Source organism: Empidonax traillii, unplaced genomic scaffold (assembly GCF_003031625.1).
Source record: "Empidonax traillii isolate 1590-97213 ecotype Southwest subspecies unplaced genomic scaffold, ASM303162v1 scaffold1017:size211477, whole genome shotgun sequence".
In the NCBI taxonomy this organism is placed as follows: domain Eukaryota; kingdom Metazoa; phylum Chordata; class Aves; order Passeriformes; family Tyrannidae; genus Empidonax; species Empidonax traillii.
This window is the reverse complement of record NW_020956210.1, coordinates 118,516-135,493: the sequence shown is the minus strand read 5'-3', so window position 1 is coordinate 135,493 and position 16,978 is coordinate 118,516. Positions and strand designations below refer to the sequence as shown.

Below are 16,978 nucleotides of genomic sequence, written 5' to 3'. Positions count from 1 at the left end.
ATAGGATGGAATGCTCACAATGTTTTCATCAGGCAGATGGTTTGGTTGGTTGCTTTTTTGTTTTGTTCTGAAGGGGGAATATGCTCCCTCAGTTAATCCAGTTAAAATATATCTTTTATGTTCAGCTTGTGTCCTCTTTCCCACTCTACACTAGATAAAGTAGAGTTAATTTCATGAGCACATACACACAAAAGAGCAGTCTTCTAGAGAAGGATTTCTAGTAGTATTTCTAACTGGAAATACTGTTTAGCAACATTCACCATAAATGAGACATAATTTCTGTCTTCTTCTCACTTTCCAGTCCTTGATAAACAGAGAAATACAGGAATATAGTGCATATCTTTTGTACAGAAGGAAAGAAGCTAACATAGTTCCTTAAAATAAACTTCATATTGCTCGTCATATGGATGATATACCTCTTTCAGAAAAAACTGTTGGCAAATAGTCACAATGTCAAAAAAGATTGGTATGAATGATGAAACCAACTGCAGCAGTGCAGAAAATGCCTCAAAGAGCTCCTGATTCTGTATTATATGGTATGAAAAATATAGTGTGTGTAGTCTGTATTCACATACAGACATTTATATAAAACGCACGTAGTTCATGGCTATTTTTGCTCAAATACACGTTAGAAATGAAAAATAAAGATTTCCAAAACTAACATCTCACTACAGTGGTATGACGGCATTAACCCTAAACAATGCAATTACAAGCATAGCAGGTCTTGCTAAACAAGAGGCAATAAAAACCTATTTTGCTGTGTGAATTAGTGTGTGACTTGAAATGTGGCCTAATTTCATTAATTTATTGATACATTTAGGATGGCATTTTTAGGTACTAGAACTTTGGCACTCATCTCTCAAACTCTTGAAAAGTACACTAAGCAAGCATAGGATTCTGTGTGATACAGGAGTAAGGTATTTATTACTGCCCAAAAAGGCAACAGGATGAGACCAGAACGTCTGCCTTCATATAATGTCTGAGTCCTGCCTCCACACTATTTCACATTTGCCTGGTGTGGAGATGTAAAGCCAAAGGAAAGGGTAAGACCCACGTATGGCTAATGCAACTGAGCAACCGGTGACTGTGGAGCTCTCAGGCTGTTATGTTCCTCCTATCTTCATTATTTAAACTTCTTGCCATGTTTCTGTGCTTTCTGATCCACTTTAAATTTATAGGAAGACTTTCTTAGAGTTTGTGTTTTCTAGAATTGCTCCCTCACACATGAAGATGGTGAAGGACTTCACAAGTTAATTGCAGGAGCAGAATGGACAGAACTTTGCCCAGTAGATTCGTAACATGGTGGCAGCTTGTACAAGGTCACACTTAAATGCCTCAGACATGAGAAGTGAAGAAGTCCTGTTGCATCTAAAACACTAACTTAATGAAGCTGTAATCTTAAACTTAGACCTACTCCAACCTAAATTTCAGGCTTTGCTTTGTGAATTCTTTTCATATTAAGTGCTACAACAACCACATTTTACACAGCATTTAACAAATACGGGAATCTGGAGTAAATCAAATTCACGACACAGTGGTATTTCTTTCAAGACAGGACAGGAACAGCAGAGAAAGATGAAAACAGAAGAATGATAAAAAGATGTAGTAGAGAACAAATCTTCTCCCTATTTCAAGTATCTTCTCTCCCACTCTCTAAACTTCATCACTGTTTAATCCCTCTTAAATGTTCCACTACATTTCAGATTTCGGAAAGAAGTTAATATAGCATCTTAGTCTTTTCCATGAGCACATTATTTTAATGCCAATTTAATGCCAAAAATATGCAATGTCATTCGGCAAAAATTTGATAAAGCTGCCCAAGAAAAAAGTATACTACTTTCCACAACAACTAGAAATATCTACAGCTCTCATTCAGTGAGCAATTTGAAATCCCATACCATTCTGGCTGTGTGTTCATCTGGATCCCTACATACTCATTTACACTTTTTTGGGGTAACACACTATAATGATGTATCTCATTAAATCCTTATACCCAGTACTGGCTGCTGGATAAATGAATTGCAATAATGTGATTTGTCTCTTCAGCAGTACAGATAAAGCAGGCAAAGAATATTTCAGAATATTTTCTACAGAACATGATTTTGATATTTCTCATTATAAGCTTCGCATATGAAATGAAAAAAAAAAGCCATTTATTAAGAGAAAGGAAAACACCATTGCTCAGTTGAATGAAAACTTAAAATACATGACATCACTTGATCCTGTGTGAAAGATCACTTTAATTTTCTTACAGTTTATGTTCAAAACACCTGGTGCTTCTATAATGTTTATCTTTACATTTTATCAGTAAGCTAATGTAGGAAAATATTGTGACATTGAGTCATAAAAAATGCTTTTTATGAAATTACCTTGGCTTACAACTCTTACTTCCTCAGAAAACTTTGAGAAGTTAGAGCAATGCAACAATTCCTGTCACAATCTGGTAATGAGAAAGTAATACTAAGAAACAGGAAGAACTGGTTGCTAAAAGTTTAGATCTTAACTAATTTCAAACATTTTACACACTTAACTTGATTCAGCTGTGAGGTGTAATCCTAAAAATATGTAAATGTAGTGACTGATATTTAAAGACATCTTAAAAGTCTCTCAGCTGGTTTCCACCACCCTAGTAACTTTGAGACGTGCAACGATTTTCACAGTTATAACCAGGAGTGAATGTTAAATGGTCTCACCTGTACACTTGTAGTCTGAGGCGACTCCTTTAAGGCCAGCATCGAAAACTGATATTTCTACTTTTTGCTTTCTGTGGTGGCAGCTCAGGAGCACAGAGGGTTGCGATACAATGAGGTAGAGAAATGGCTGGAGCTCTATGTCCCCGGTTCCCCTGCGACCAGGCTGCCGTACAATAGTTATACCCAGGGCTTGTCGCGCAGATGATCTTGTGGAAGCGTGGAGACTTTCCAGTGACAAAAGACCTGTTTTTCTCCCAGTAGATGGGGGAGCGTTACTGTTCAAAAGATCATCTGCTGTGACAGATGAGATGCATGGCTGACTGGGCTTCTTGGTATCATGGCTGCTGCCTGAGCCTGTTTCTGGAAGGTTCAAGGAGCTTTTGCTTATCTTCTCACCATCTTTCTGATCTTGCACTGATTTTGAATTTGGTAAGGCAGTGCATGAGTAAGTCATCAAGGAGATTCGACTTGCTGTAACAAAAATGTCAAAGGGAATGAAATTGAGATTCTTCACGATGGAAGACTGGCGGGAAGGACGAGCAATGCGGTGCTGGCTGGTACCACTATGCTGCTCGATCTGAATGATTCTGATCTTAACACTGTCACTGCCGATTCCACTGTCCTGTGCTCCACTATAACGGGAAGAAGTCTCAACTGTTCCTCCATCAGCCACATCCATTTTTTTCTGCTCTTGTTTGGAAACCTGCAAAGGAAAGTATTATATTAGCTTCTGATATCCATATGCCAACTATTTCCATTTCAGTCACAGCAAACAATCACTATACAAACATGATGTCAAAAAAGAGACTTATAAAAAAAAAAATCTGCCAAGTTAACTTTAACACGGTAATCATTTGTGAAAACACAGCAGGTGTCTGTTCCAACGAAATGATGACTCACAATAGCTGAAGTGCCAAAAGAATATGTGAAAGAAAAAGCAAAAAAACAGGCAGTAATGATTTCTAGGCTTAAAAACATTCACTTAATTTAAACTCTTTCTGTGAACTTTACAGAATCTACAAGAAATTTATGGCTTATACAAAACCAAATATCTGTGATATAATGTATGGTAAATAAAAAGCCTAGGTAGAACTGTTTTCCAGTTTTGAGTACTAACGCTAAAAAAGTCATCTTTGTCACTAAAATATTTTACTGTGATTAGATGAAATAGAACACAATATTAATCTACTGCATAATCACAACAAGATTAAATGGAAATTATTAGTTGAAATGTATAAATATTGTGTTGTAGAAAAATATTTCTCTGGAGTGTCATGGAGATACAGCTGCCTTATATAAAACATCAAAGTTACAGGAAACATCAGCACTACCTAAAGACTAGTTCTGTGATGGCCTATGAGTTCTCAGCTTACTGAGGCTACACATGGTGTTGTCTGTGATTTTCACAGGGTTTCACATAAGAAGTCACTGCATATAGAAATATTTCAAAAAGGAAACATACACTACCGATATAAAAAAAGGGTTCCTTCTATCAAATGAAATGCAAGAGTGAAACGAAAAGTTGAAATGCTGTGACCAGAGACTACATAGTTTTGAATCAGAAGACAGAGATACCCCAAGATAAAGAAATACTTCAAGAAAAATCACTTTCAACATTGCTCATGAAACAAATAGAAATTCTATCAGAGCTTGAGGACAAGGTGGGGAACATATACCAAAATTCTTGGCAAAAAAAAATCTGCAGAAATTCAATTATAATCATCATCATAATGATGTATGACCAATTCCTCAGATTCACATGCAGTTTAGAGTCATGCATTCACCCTGTATAGCTTCCATAGCATAACTAACGTGTCCATCTGTGCTGCCCAGAAGTGTTTCTGCTCTGCTCTGTACAGGAGCTGACATAAGAAATGTCCAACTCAGTAGGATTCCTGACCCATCCAGCCCAGTACGCTGCTTCCTATAGCACCAGGAGGAGACTGTTGAGAGAGACTGTGAACCCTGGCCACTTCCTGCAATCTGTTCCTCTCTTACTCCACAAGCATCCACAGCTGTTGCAAGTAGGATGCCAGTGGTACACGTCTGTGTGGTCGTTTCAGTAACCATTTCTGGACTTCTTGTCCATGAATTTGTCCTATTCCTTTTTGAATCACTGACAGTGTATGTCCTCCAAAATCTTCAGGGGCAGTAAGTTCCAATTTTTTATTTAAATTGCTTTAAACCATCTCCTCCTCATGACATTGCATTTCTCAGATCTTTGTAGTACATTAATTGAATAGGTCCACATTCAGCTTTATTAGTGTTGCTACGACTTTGTAAACTGTGATCACCGCCCCCCTCAGCCTTCTCCTCTCCAGACAGAGAAATCCCAGCCTTTTTAGTCTCTCCTCACAAAGAAGTTGCTCCAGTACCCTTAATCTTTTTAGCTTCCCTTCTCTACTTCTATAACTCCACTATGCACTTTTTGAGTACTCTACAAAGCATTCAAGAAGTGGAATCACTATGGTTTTATATAGTAATAAAATGACGCCTTCTGTCTTGTTCTCAGTCTCTACCCTAATGTCCAGCATTTTTGTTGGGTTTCTTTGGCTGACACTGCACATTGACTCGATGGTTTAGTTTCTTTGTTCCAGGACCTACTTCAATAGTTACTTCTTGTCTTCTCCACTCCCTAGCAAATCTTTGAAAACGGAGGTATAAACTAGGACAAACTGTACCTTAACCTCCTCTTCAAAATAGAATAATGAATTTCAGGTACTTACATAATTTATCAGCAACTTTACCATAAGAATGAAGGGCAGTGAATTACTGACTTTCTTCAAATTTCCTCAGCCTTTATGCAGCAATATTAATAGAAATGTAGTTATAGGGGAGGTGAAGAAAAGCAGTTAAGGTTCCTTTGTGCTTTATAGAACAAAGGCAGCAATCATCTCTCCTTTTCTTTAAAGGAATGAATATACTAGAAAAAGTATTACAGAGGAAATCCTAAAACAGAACCATTAACTAGCTGAGATTTTCTTTGAAAAGTTTTTTGCCAGCTCTGGTTACAATCTTTTCAGATTCACTCATGTACATATTTTTCAAATAACCAATAAAATTCTTTGCGGCTGTTTTCTATGGCAGACTCATATCACTGACTTGTAAATGTGATACCACTTTTAATGCAGCCTCTGTAAAAATAACTAGAGACCATTTTAATGAATCACTACATTGTGAGCCAAGAAATCCTCATTCCTCCTGATATCCTAGCAAAGTTAGGCTATTTACACCTCAGCCTCTCTGCCTGGTAAACTATAAAGTTTACCATATCCTGCACTGACGGCCCTTTCAAAATTGGTACAGATGGTTTTATTGCTTATGTATTGAAGGCAAGCAGAAGGCAGAAAGGATGGAGCAGTGAAATAATCTTGCCTATCATTTCATGGAAATGCTGCCTGAAATGAAGTTGAGGACATACACTGCTAAACCCAGCAATTTTTAATTGCTACATATACATCAGTTGAGTCTGATGAAAAATGTTTTAGAAAGCATGATTCTGTAGTGAATGACACTCTTATGGTTACTACATGGTATTCTCTTGTTCTCTGCTATGCAGCAGAAATTTCTGCAGCTACCTGAAACTTAGATTATGCATGACTTGGCTAGAGGAAATGAAAACACAGTGTCATCCACTAAACGATAACCTTCCAGGGAGAAAAGCATTGCATGTGTGTGACCAAGTGGAGGAAGAAAGCACAGTTCTTCTGTTTTCTGAATGGATCCACTCTTCCCACACCTAAATAGATTTGAATTGAAGCCTAGTTCTTTTCTTCTACCTCTTTTTATGATTAGGTAGTTATCAAATATGCTGGTCTATGCAAAGCACCTCAAGGAAGGTAAGAAAGTAGCTCTGCCTCCACCCCCAGTCAGACTATAGTTTCTCTGTGCAGACTGCTGCAAGGGTGCTAATTGGTCCCAACTGCTGAGTTTCCTGTTACGCGGACATTCGACTACAGAAACTTTACTGAGACCCCAAATCAATTCACGCAGGTCACTGAACAGCATTCAAATGGCAGTTTCTGCTCAGTACTAAGCAGTATGGAATATGAACCAGTGCCCGAAAGGTGAAAGACACCATATCCTATTACAGTTTTCCATGCCACCCGGTTCCACAATGAAACTCTGACTTACGTACGGTCTTACCACATATATTATAAAGCTTGAAACAAGTGAGTAATGATTTGCAAGACAGCTTTATATAACAAAAGTGGGTACAAAATAAAAGTGCAGAAGTATCACAGGAACTTCTTGCATCAATTTCAGCTCAGTGAGCATCAAGCCTTCCAACCAAGTTTCACAGTTAACCTGAAAATACACTTAGTAATGAATTTGGGAAGCATTTGAGTATTCCTCTAATGGGATAAGGAGATGAGAGGGCACGACTATCAGTACAACAACTCTAAAAAATTCTCTTTGCTGTATTATGGAGTAAATAGGCCAATACTTTAAAGATGTCAAGAACAGCAATATCATCTTGCTGTTAGTAAATGTAATGGTAACATTTATCATTGGGCTGTATTTTATCAATTCTCTTACTCTTTACATAACCCATTTAAAACGAACAATAAAAGTTTTCTTTAATTAGCTACTGGTGTGCATAAACATGATCATGATTAAACCATAAAAACCAACCGTACATTACTTTGGTCCCCTGTCCCATGTGTTTTAAATTATTTTAGTTGAAAATGTACTTTGAGTCCCTTTTAAAAGTTCGACCTTCTGCTTTCAGAGAATTAAATGCATATTACTATAGTGGAGAAGATAATGTTTCAGACCTCCAGGCATATATTAAACACACTGGCAGCACATTAGACAAAATGCTTTACTTATTAGATACTTCCTATTCTAAACAGTGTCATCAAAGGCTAAAAACAAAATCCATATAAAAGCTGCACAATGCTTCCACACAGAACCTGTGCCAAAATCCCTGTACTTTCCAGCTAATGAGGAAAGGATGTGTACTCTTAACATATGAATGTAAGATTTTCCAAGCATTCACTTTAGGAAACAGGACTATTGATTCCACATGGCTTATGTTAAATGAAACTGTATTGGTAAAATAACCTTTAAGATATTTGGCATGATAACTATAATTAAACAGTATTCAAAGGAATAAAACAAAAGGGAATTTGGTTCCACAATGGCTAATTAAAATAAAATGAAAAAACACAGCATGTCATCTATCAAGATAAATTGTTATTGTTTAAGAACTATTTAAATACTGTTAAAATATACTTTTAGATAAAATCTGAAAGGACTGGAAAAATATTTGTGGCTTAAAAATGGATAGTTTGGTGAAGAAAAAAGTATAGGAGGCTGAAATTTTATGCTGAGATAATAGCTTTAAAGCTTTGAGCATAACCAGATGGTACTTAAATCAGAGGAATTCTACAGCCTCACTGTCAGGATGAGTTGCAATATGAAAAGGTTTTCAATAGCTAGAAAAAACATGTCAAGACGATAGTTTGCTTCTCAGATCACTTTAGTGCACTTTCTCCTTCTTTCACAGTTATATATCCTATCAATACCACACACCATAGAAAAGGCGTTGAAAGCTACACTAGTAGTTGGGGAACTGTGGTTAATTCTTCCTTTTCATGTGTTGAGATAGGTAACTTGACTAGCTTAACCCCTTGAGGTCAGTAGGGCATATGACACATATATCTACCGAGAGATAGGGCATGGAAATGGCATGTCCTGTGGAGTACACACAGGTAAGTACATCATAAAATCAAGGATAAACAAATAGATTTTATTTTCAAAATTGGCAAGAAGTCCCATCTGAGGTCACTGCCATCTTAACCAGGTAAGAGGTAAGTCTTGTTTATTTTCCATTTCTGACCAACGTATTTAGCTGGTAGAGATATTTCTTCAAAGTTTTTACTGCATAAAGAGCGGCAATAACATCAAGGTAAACACACAACCTAATACTTTAGATCAATAATTAAGACATTTTCCCAATCAAAGAGAGGTGTTTTACAACAGTTGGCAGCATTTCTACATTTTATTTCTTAATCTCTCAAGAATTTTCAGCAATAAGAAATGTAAGCATGTCCAAATTTCAATATAAACATTTCTATCAGTTTTATGTTCATTTTGCGATACTTGACAGTATAATTCCTTAATTAATAGAATAACTATTCTTTTAAGAATCTTTGGAGTAAGGAATCTTTGGAAGCGCAACTGCTCTAGATGAAAAGCATCTACATCTGCATATTTTTTCCAGCTTCTCGTATTAATTATGGTTACATAATGACACTATTGAAGTAAAATTTCCAGCCATTTCTTAACTGTGATCAAAACCCCTTAGCCAATCATGAGATCATGCTTCATATTACATAACCTATGGAAAGACTCGTAAGTGTGAAACCACAAAATCCAAGTGCCAATCACATCTGCTCCATCACTGTTGCATGTGACCTAGTTTTATTTCTTTGGCTAAAAAGTAGTATTATTTACACGGAAATAAAAATCTTGCCTGCTGCACAAACTGAATTACAGAAAAGGAATATGCTCCATTTTTGTTTTTCATTGTGCTTAAACTGGAACTACAAAGAAAACACTGCATAGCTGCTTCTTGACTTTGTTCTAAGTACTTTGTCTACTCCACTGAAGAGTTTCCAACAGTTTAGAAATCTAGTTGATGTATCGTTGTTATAAAGATAACCCTTTTTTTTTGTCTCACCCCTCTACTGAACAATTTAACTAAACCAATTTTATTATGTTTTGAATATGAGTTAAATGATTGATTTTAATTCTGACCATTATCAAAATTATTTTGTAACTTGACATATTAATATTGCATGGAAAATATAATGAAAGACACACACAAACATATTTGACTGCTAAATTATGTCTTCAAGTCTAATAAAGTTCCAAATAAAAACTTCAGACCTACAATTAAATCTAGACAGGGTTACTTCTACTTGTATTAATCCAGCTGCAGAAAGAGTTCTGGATAACATGAATACAAAGCTATCCTCCAAAAAGGGAACTATTAAATCAAGCCAGTATGAGGCAACAAAAAATAGCAGAAATGTCTAAAGTAGTTTATTTCATATAAAAATCAAATGTGGGTTTTTTTTTCAACTAAGGAATTTTCTTTTTAGGTAGAATTTGTTGCAAAACAAGTTTTGCCAATTTGAAGTGTAATAGTGTATATGTACTCCCAGACCTATAGAAATATTTCTGATGGGAATTCAATTTTAAGTTTCACAATACTGCAGGAATTATGTGAAAGACATGATGCCAAGGAGTAATACAAACTCAAACTCATCTTTTTTTGTGCAATGTTTTCCAGCACTTTAAAAGTAAAGTAAGAGGCTACATTCTGTTCAACACTGATGCAAATATTCATAAATCAAAGCTGTACTAAATGTTCCAATTGTAACATGGGTATATGCAAGTGCTAAATCCTTTCTAATGCCAACAAAATTATTTTTTTCATCTTAATACAAACAATGTGTTTATTTTGCTATCCTATGAAAGGCCAGTAAGAAACTTGAGTCCAATTTTTTTTCTTTCCAAATAAAGGCTTTCAATTTAAAAAGACCAGGCTGAAATCTGGCAGAATAGTTTTTTTCAACAGTATTTTTTCACTAATATTTTTACTAAAAACATTAGCCTTTTTTTAATATAGTTTTTAAAATTTAAATTCTGAATTTTAAGTTACTATCCTTACTTTTATAAAAAAAACAGTGGATTAAAATACACATGCATATTTACTTTAGACATGGTGAGAGTTTGCTTATTTTTCCACATTCTCTTCTGGTTTTTTGTTTGTTTGTTTTGAGGTTTGTTCGTGGTTTTTTTTCCTTCTTTTTAAAGCTGAGGAACAGCATTTTTCAGCTTCCATATTTCATTTGGACACTTTTAAAAGCAGTAGTTGAAACTCCACCTTGATTTTGCACAACATTCATATGGCACGTATAGGACAACCAGGGGATCAGGCCCAGCCATCATGGGTTTAGGAAAGGCAGGTCCTGCCTGACCAATCTGATCTCCTTTTATGACAAGGTGACTTGCCTAGTGGATGAGGGGAAGGCTATGGATGTAGTCTACCTGGAGTTTAGCAAAGTCTTTGATACTCTCTTCCACAGCATTCTCTTTGAAAAGCTGGCAGCCCACGTCACGATCCGATTAGTGAGAGATGCCTCTGCCCAAACTAAGAGGCAAACGAGATCAGATGCCAAAGCCAGTAACACAGATTTTATTTAACAGTAAACATGATGTAGAGAAATAGAAAGAAACAGAAAAGAATGGATGTGTGTGAGAGAAAGAGATTAAGAGAGAGTGACTTAGAGAGAGAGCAATCAAGGAGAAGATCCAGTGTCATCCATTGGTCCTTCTTCATCCTGAGCTTCTCGGTGGTGGAGGTCCTGGAGTCATTCTTCTGGGTGTACCACCTTTATACACTCCAAGTTCTGCGTATCCACTGAGTGGTTGCAGATGTTTCTATAACTTGGGGTGGCATGTGTATTAGCAGTTGCTTCCTTTCCCACAGCTTGCCACAGTAGGAATTTTGTCAGGATGCATTAACCAGGATGTGCTAACCAGACCTCACCTCTGCTGGGCCTGGAATTAGCACCTTTTTCTTGTAAATTTCTCCCAGCTGTGCTTATCTCAAGTTCCCACTGTGGTGTCTTATGGCAAGTTCCTTCTGTGGCCTTGACAGTATTTCGAGACAGGCAGCTGTGATCTTTAAGTCCTTACACCGTGGTTTGGATTGGTGCACTGTTTGATGGGTGAAAAACCGCCTGGATGGCCAGGTCCGGAGAGTGATGGTGAATGGAACTAAGTCCAGTTGTTGGCTGGTCACTAGTGGGGTTCCCCAAGGCTCAGCACAGGGTCCAGTTCTGTTTCATACCTTTATTGATGATCTGGACAAGCAGATCAAGTGCACCCTCAGTGAGTTCGCAGATGACGCACAATTGAGTGAGAGTGTTGATCTCCTTGAAGGTAGGAAGGCTCTGCAGAGCGATCTTGACAGACCAGATTGATAGACCAAGGCCAAGGCTATGAGGTTCAATAAGGCAAAATGCCATGGTCCTGTACTTGTGTCACAATAACCCCATACAGTGCTACAGGCTGGGGGAAGAGCAGCTGGAGAGCAGCCCAGCTGAAAAGGACCTGGGAGTGCTGGTCAACAGAGGCTGAACATGAGCCAGCAGTGTGCCCAGGGGGACAAGAAGGCCAAGGGCATCCTGGCCTGTGTCAAAAAGTTGGCCAGCAGGACCAGGACAGTGATTATCCCTCTGTACTTGGTACTGGTGAGACTGCACCTTGAGTCTTGTGTACAGTTTTGGGCCCCTCACTACAAGAACGACTTTGAGGTGCTGGAGTGTGTCCAAAGAAGGGCAATAGAGCTGGTGAAGGGTCTGGAGCACAAGTTATACAGGGAGCGGCTGAGGGAACTGGGATTGTTTAGGCTGGAGGAAAGCAGGCTCAGGGGTGAGCTCATTGCTCTCTACAGCTCCCTGAAAGGAGGTTGTAACCAGATCAGGGTCGGCCTCTTCGACCAGCTAAGAAGCGACAGGACAAGAGGACACAGCCTGCAGCTGTGCCACAGGAGATTCTGTTGGACAACAGGAAGAATTTCTCCACAGAAGTGGTGCTAAAGCACTAGAGCTGCTTCCCAGGGAGGTGGTGGGAGTCACACCCAGTGTTCAAGAAAGAGCTGGACATAGAACTTAGCATTATGGTTTGGTTGGCATGGTGGTGTTTGGTCAAAGGTTGGACTTGATCTTGGAGGTCTTTTCCAACCTTATTGATTCTATAATTCTAAGACATTCTCTAACATTTCAGTATTAAGATTTCAGTATAATACTATAAGTTTACCAGTCTCAGTTTCAGGCCACATTTCCAGTTCAAATAATTTAAAAATATTAAATATGGAAATATCAGATGATTCACTGTTATGACTTCTGGACATGAGAAATTTAACAAAGTTATTTACTCCCATTGGAGTATATTGGAATATTCTCCCATTGACTAATATTCAGTGTTCTGTAAAATAAATGAAAAGATGGAGAAGAAAATGCCAAATACCCTGGCAATGATTCAAAGTGGGATTCAACAAAGCCTCAGAAGACAAATTTAGGCATACATTTCTAGAAGAGGATAAGTGAATGTATGAACAATAAAAAGTCATTATTGTAATGTGGCAAAGTAACTTGGTACTTGACTTTCATAATACAGACTCTATTTGCAGCCTCTTAAATGTAAAAAGTATACAGTTAAATGAACTACCTCCAGAATCAAATGGTACAATCTTTTTCTTAACATAACAGATCCTTTATCTGTTTTGAGCATCTTAAAGGCAATTCAAATAACTAAATCCGCGGCAGATTAGAAGATTTCATATACAGATTCTGCCCAACTAAACAAACCTCCTTCTACATTATTTCCAGTAATGTAAGGCAGACTGACTCAGACCACATGCCACAAACAGAAAAATCCACAGTGCAGGAGTCTCTAGTGAGAAATATCCAACTGCTGGAAAATGATTGCTCACTGAAACATGTGCTGCGATTTTGACTTCCTCAGGTTTTAAAGCTTCTAGATGTCTGGAAAGTTATCTTCTCAGTGCCTTATTGTGTTTGGGTTTTGTTGTTTTGGGGGTTTTTTGGTTTGTGTTTTTTTTTTTTTTTTAGTTACTACATCTCACCTGTATCAAGTCAAATAAACTTGTACCCAGCTTTATCTTTGATGAAATGAAGTTGCAATTTCTTGAGAGTTTTTTACAGACTGAGGAAGTAAAGCACATGAAATGGCATGTGAACTAAAAATTATGAAATTAAGAATTCCAGAATATGTTTTTTTGGTAACAAGGCCATCACAAAATATCCCCATTTTTAGCAAGTTCTTTGTCTCAGCATTGCCGTGCAATTCCATGCCAGACCAAATTTGTGTCTTCTCATTCGTGCCTTATATGACAGAAAAAGGCCAGGTCTTCAAATGTCCAAAAAAAAAAAAAAAAAAAGAATACCAAGAAGAAAAACCTCCAAGCCAACCAACCAAAAATCCTGAGAAAAAATACACCTTACTGGGAAATCAGTGGAGAGCTATTGTGAAATAAATCCTGCAGCAGTCTGGCACTGGACTCAGTGATCCTTGTGGGTCCCTTCAAACTCACCATATTCTGTGCTTCTGTGACTTCAAAGCCTCTATCTGCAAGATTTGACTGGAACCGTTCAAAACTGTGGGCTGATGATGACACTGAATTCCATTAGAGGGCCCAGATACAAACACAAGTTTACTTCTTAAAGAAAACCACTTTTGACCTTTACATGGTTCTATAAGGTATTATTATGACTTATTATATTAAAGATGCAAAAAGACTGCAGATATGACTGAATATTATTTACATATATTGTTTTTCCATAAAAATAATGTTTTTTCAATTTTGAGCCAAGAAGTTCCTGTTGGTTCGCTAACAACTGCTGCTTTTTTTTTCTTACTTGTTGAATATTATTAAAATACTTTCTTAAATATTATTCTAAGATTAATTTTTTAACTGGGCATAAATCCATTTGCTGTGGTGATCTTGCTCAGAGACAAATCTGGAAAAAGACCCAATGAAGCATTCAACCGAGACCAGCCTACGCAGAAATTACTTTGCACAAACACCAATGATCCAACAGCAACGCAATGGGTAAAATATCCAGATGTTCAAAGTGTAATAAACACTTAATCTGAGGAGAAGGCCTAACTGCCCTTAGAATGAATTTCAGGAAAAACGAGGAGATCTTCAAGAGCATGAAGATCAGTTAGGTGCCTGTCCATCTGCCACTGAAAAAATAAAGAGTTTGGCAGATAATGTATTTGTCAATCTGAATCTCTCCTACTAACTTCTGTCTGTTTTAGTAGGCAAAAAATCAGCAAAAAGGTCTCTGTAGAAACCAGATTGCATATTCTAGTGGGAAAGCAAAAAAAAAGACATACACACTACTTCAAGAACTCAGGCAAACTAATGAAAATACAAACTTAATTATACCTGTACCTCTGTGAAGAAAAAATGCCAAATTTCCTAAAAAAATGCCTTAACTCACTGGTCTTCAGACAAATACCAGTGTTATGAAAATTGTAGACAGTATCCTGACTCAGTAAAGCTAACAGATTTTCAGTTTTATGGATTGTCTATGTCAACCAACTTTCTAATAGTTTGAAAATAGTTGTCAATGCTAATTTCTGAGAATACTAAGTCATTATTACTCCTCTGCTTTGATGGAGAAAGTTAAAATTAGTGGAAATCTTTACTTATAATGAGTCAAGAATGAAGTTTTTAATCTCGATGCATACAATGAGTCACAAGTAATTGGGGGGGGGGGGGGGGAAGGCATAGTCTCAGTAAAATGGAGAATTGGAAATAATACCTAGGAGCATGCACTGACAAAAAGAAGGACTAACATGCAAGTTATTAAGCAAACCCATTAAGCATAGAAGAAACACTGAAATTGCATACTATGAATAAACAACTGAGAGTTTTACAATGTCTTCTCTCTAGATAGGTACTGGCAGCCAATTATCTGCAGAAATAAGTTCAGAGTAATTAGAAATTGCTACAAACCTGAATCTGATTCAGTAAATGTTATTTCTATCATGGACATGACTCATATCAGTCTTTTATCACTGATACCAGTCTTTATCACTTTTATCACAATCATAATTCGCGGTTTCACCATTGATATAGCAATCTGTAATTCAATCAAAGTGAAGCTAGCTATAAAAATGGGAGCGTTGTCCCACTCTTCAATCTTCTCCATTCTCACCAGAAACACTCTACAGTGTAAGTCAATCTGACAACATCTCTTCTATCTAAATGGGAATACAAACAGTACCTGATTTTATCATACTTATCAAAGCCACAGGCCCTATGCATGTACTTTGAAGTCCTGCCACCAAAGGGTGACAGTGCACTAAAAGGTAGTTCACTGTAATTTTACTTTATTGGCTTTTGTGATAGGTAGGAGAATACATTGAAAATATCAGAGATAAATGAAATACAACTGGACTCTTTACTATCTTTTTTCTCTGAACACTGGAAGAAACATTATTATTTCTCCTGCCCCATTCAACCAAAGTTCAGTGCAACATTCAAATGTTCAAGACAGGTGGAACACTTTATCACTGACACAAGCGAACTTCCCTGCAAGACACAGAACAAAATGAACTGTTGGGATTCAGAGAGGTTCAGAAGACCACATAATCCCAGAAATTAATGTTGCTGATCAGAAGGAGGATATTAATATTTTCTACCTTTGGAAACCTCATTTGAAGTGTATAGTTCAAACTACAGTGTGACTGTGGATGCAGCTTGTACACCACTGCAAAGGGATGAATGAAACTCTCCAAAGCAATTTAAAATGTTAAAAACCCCCTTGCTTAGATTTGAATTGTAAAACTAAATTGTGCATTTCTAAAAATTCCAGGCTAACGTACAACTTAAAATCTTTTGTTGTGAGAGGTTTTCACCGTGTCAAACCTCTGTGCACGTGTGCACATGCAAATGCCCTTTTGAGTAAACCTCTTGTTTTGCCTTCATATCTGCAAAATGGACCCTCTCTCTTAAGACTTCCTATTTTAGTGTGAATTTACTTTGGTCCTACACCTCTTTTTTGCTATATTGAAAAGTAAGATTTCTGCTTTGAAAAGTCTTAGAAAAACCACAGCCATTTTCTCAATATAAGAATTGTATGTAGGTTTGTACTGGCATGAAAATTTTTGCTCCTATGAAGTATAAAGAAGTACTGCACAGTCCTTCAAAAAGATATCTCCCTGCTGGTTTTTGCAAGAAAATCAAATGATGACACAAAGCTTCCCAAGGAACGGAAACATGGTACGGCAGTGACTCAGGATACTGGCAAGGGCTTTATTTTGATAGTGTCCTTGAACTAACCAAAAGATCTTTTATTTTCAGGAAAACATCCGACAAGTGGCTATGTGGGAACCCAAGTAGTGGTAAAACTACCAGGAAAATGATGTAAGTATTATTCAGCTATTCCAGCTAAGGGTTTTTATTGGCATTCTCAAAAAGTTACACTTTTGGCACTCTCTCTGACAGTATTGAGCTACAAGATTGTGCTTAAAACAGTATGGTGCCAATTTTGTCCATCAAATCTATGCACAAACAGGTCTTAAATGTGCTAACTTTTCCTACACAAATCTTCATGTTATTATATATCTGAAAAAAACCCAAACAGACAAATTAATTCGTACAGCTTCCTTTCACATGTCAAGGTTTCAGGTCTTTAACATGACTAGAAACAGGAAATATATGTCAC

At 37.1% G+C, this 16,978-nt stretch overlaps 1 protein-coding gene across 1 annotated transcript in view; it reads right to left on the bottom strand.

The window, feature by feature from the left end:
* LOC114068236 (vacuolar protein sorting-associated protein 13B-like) overlaps positions 1 to 16,978 on the bottom strand; it is a gene marked incomplete at both ends in the record, with an annotated part of 202,250 nt that overhangs the window by 68,966 nt on the left and 116,306 nt on the right. Inside the window, one exon of the mRNA XM_027904187.1 lies at positions 2,694 to 3,396. Coding sequence (XP_027759988.1) covers positions 2,694 to 3,396 — 703 coding nt within the window. The remainder of the gene's footprint in view (positions 1 to 2,693; positions 3,397 to 16,978) is intronic.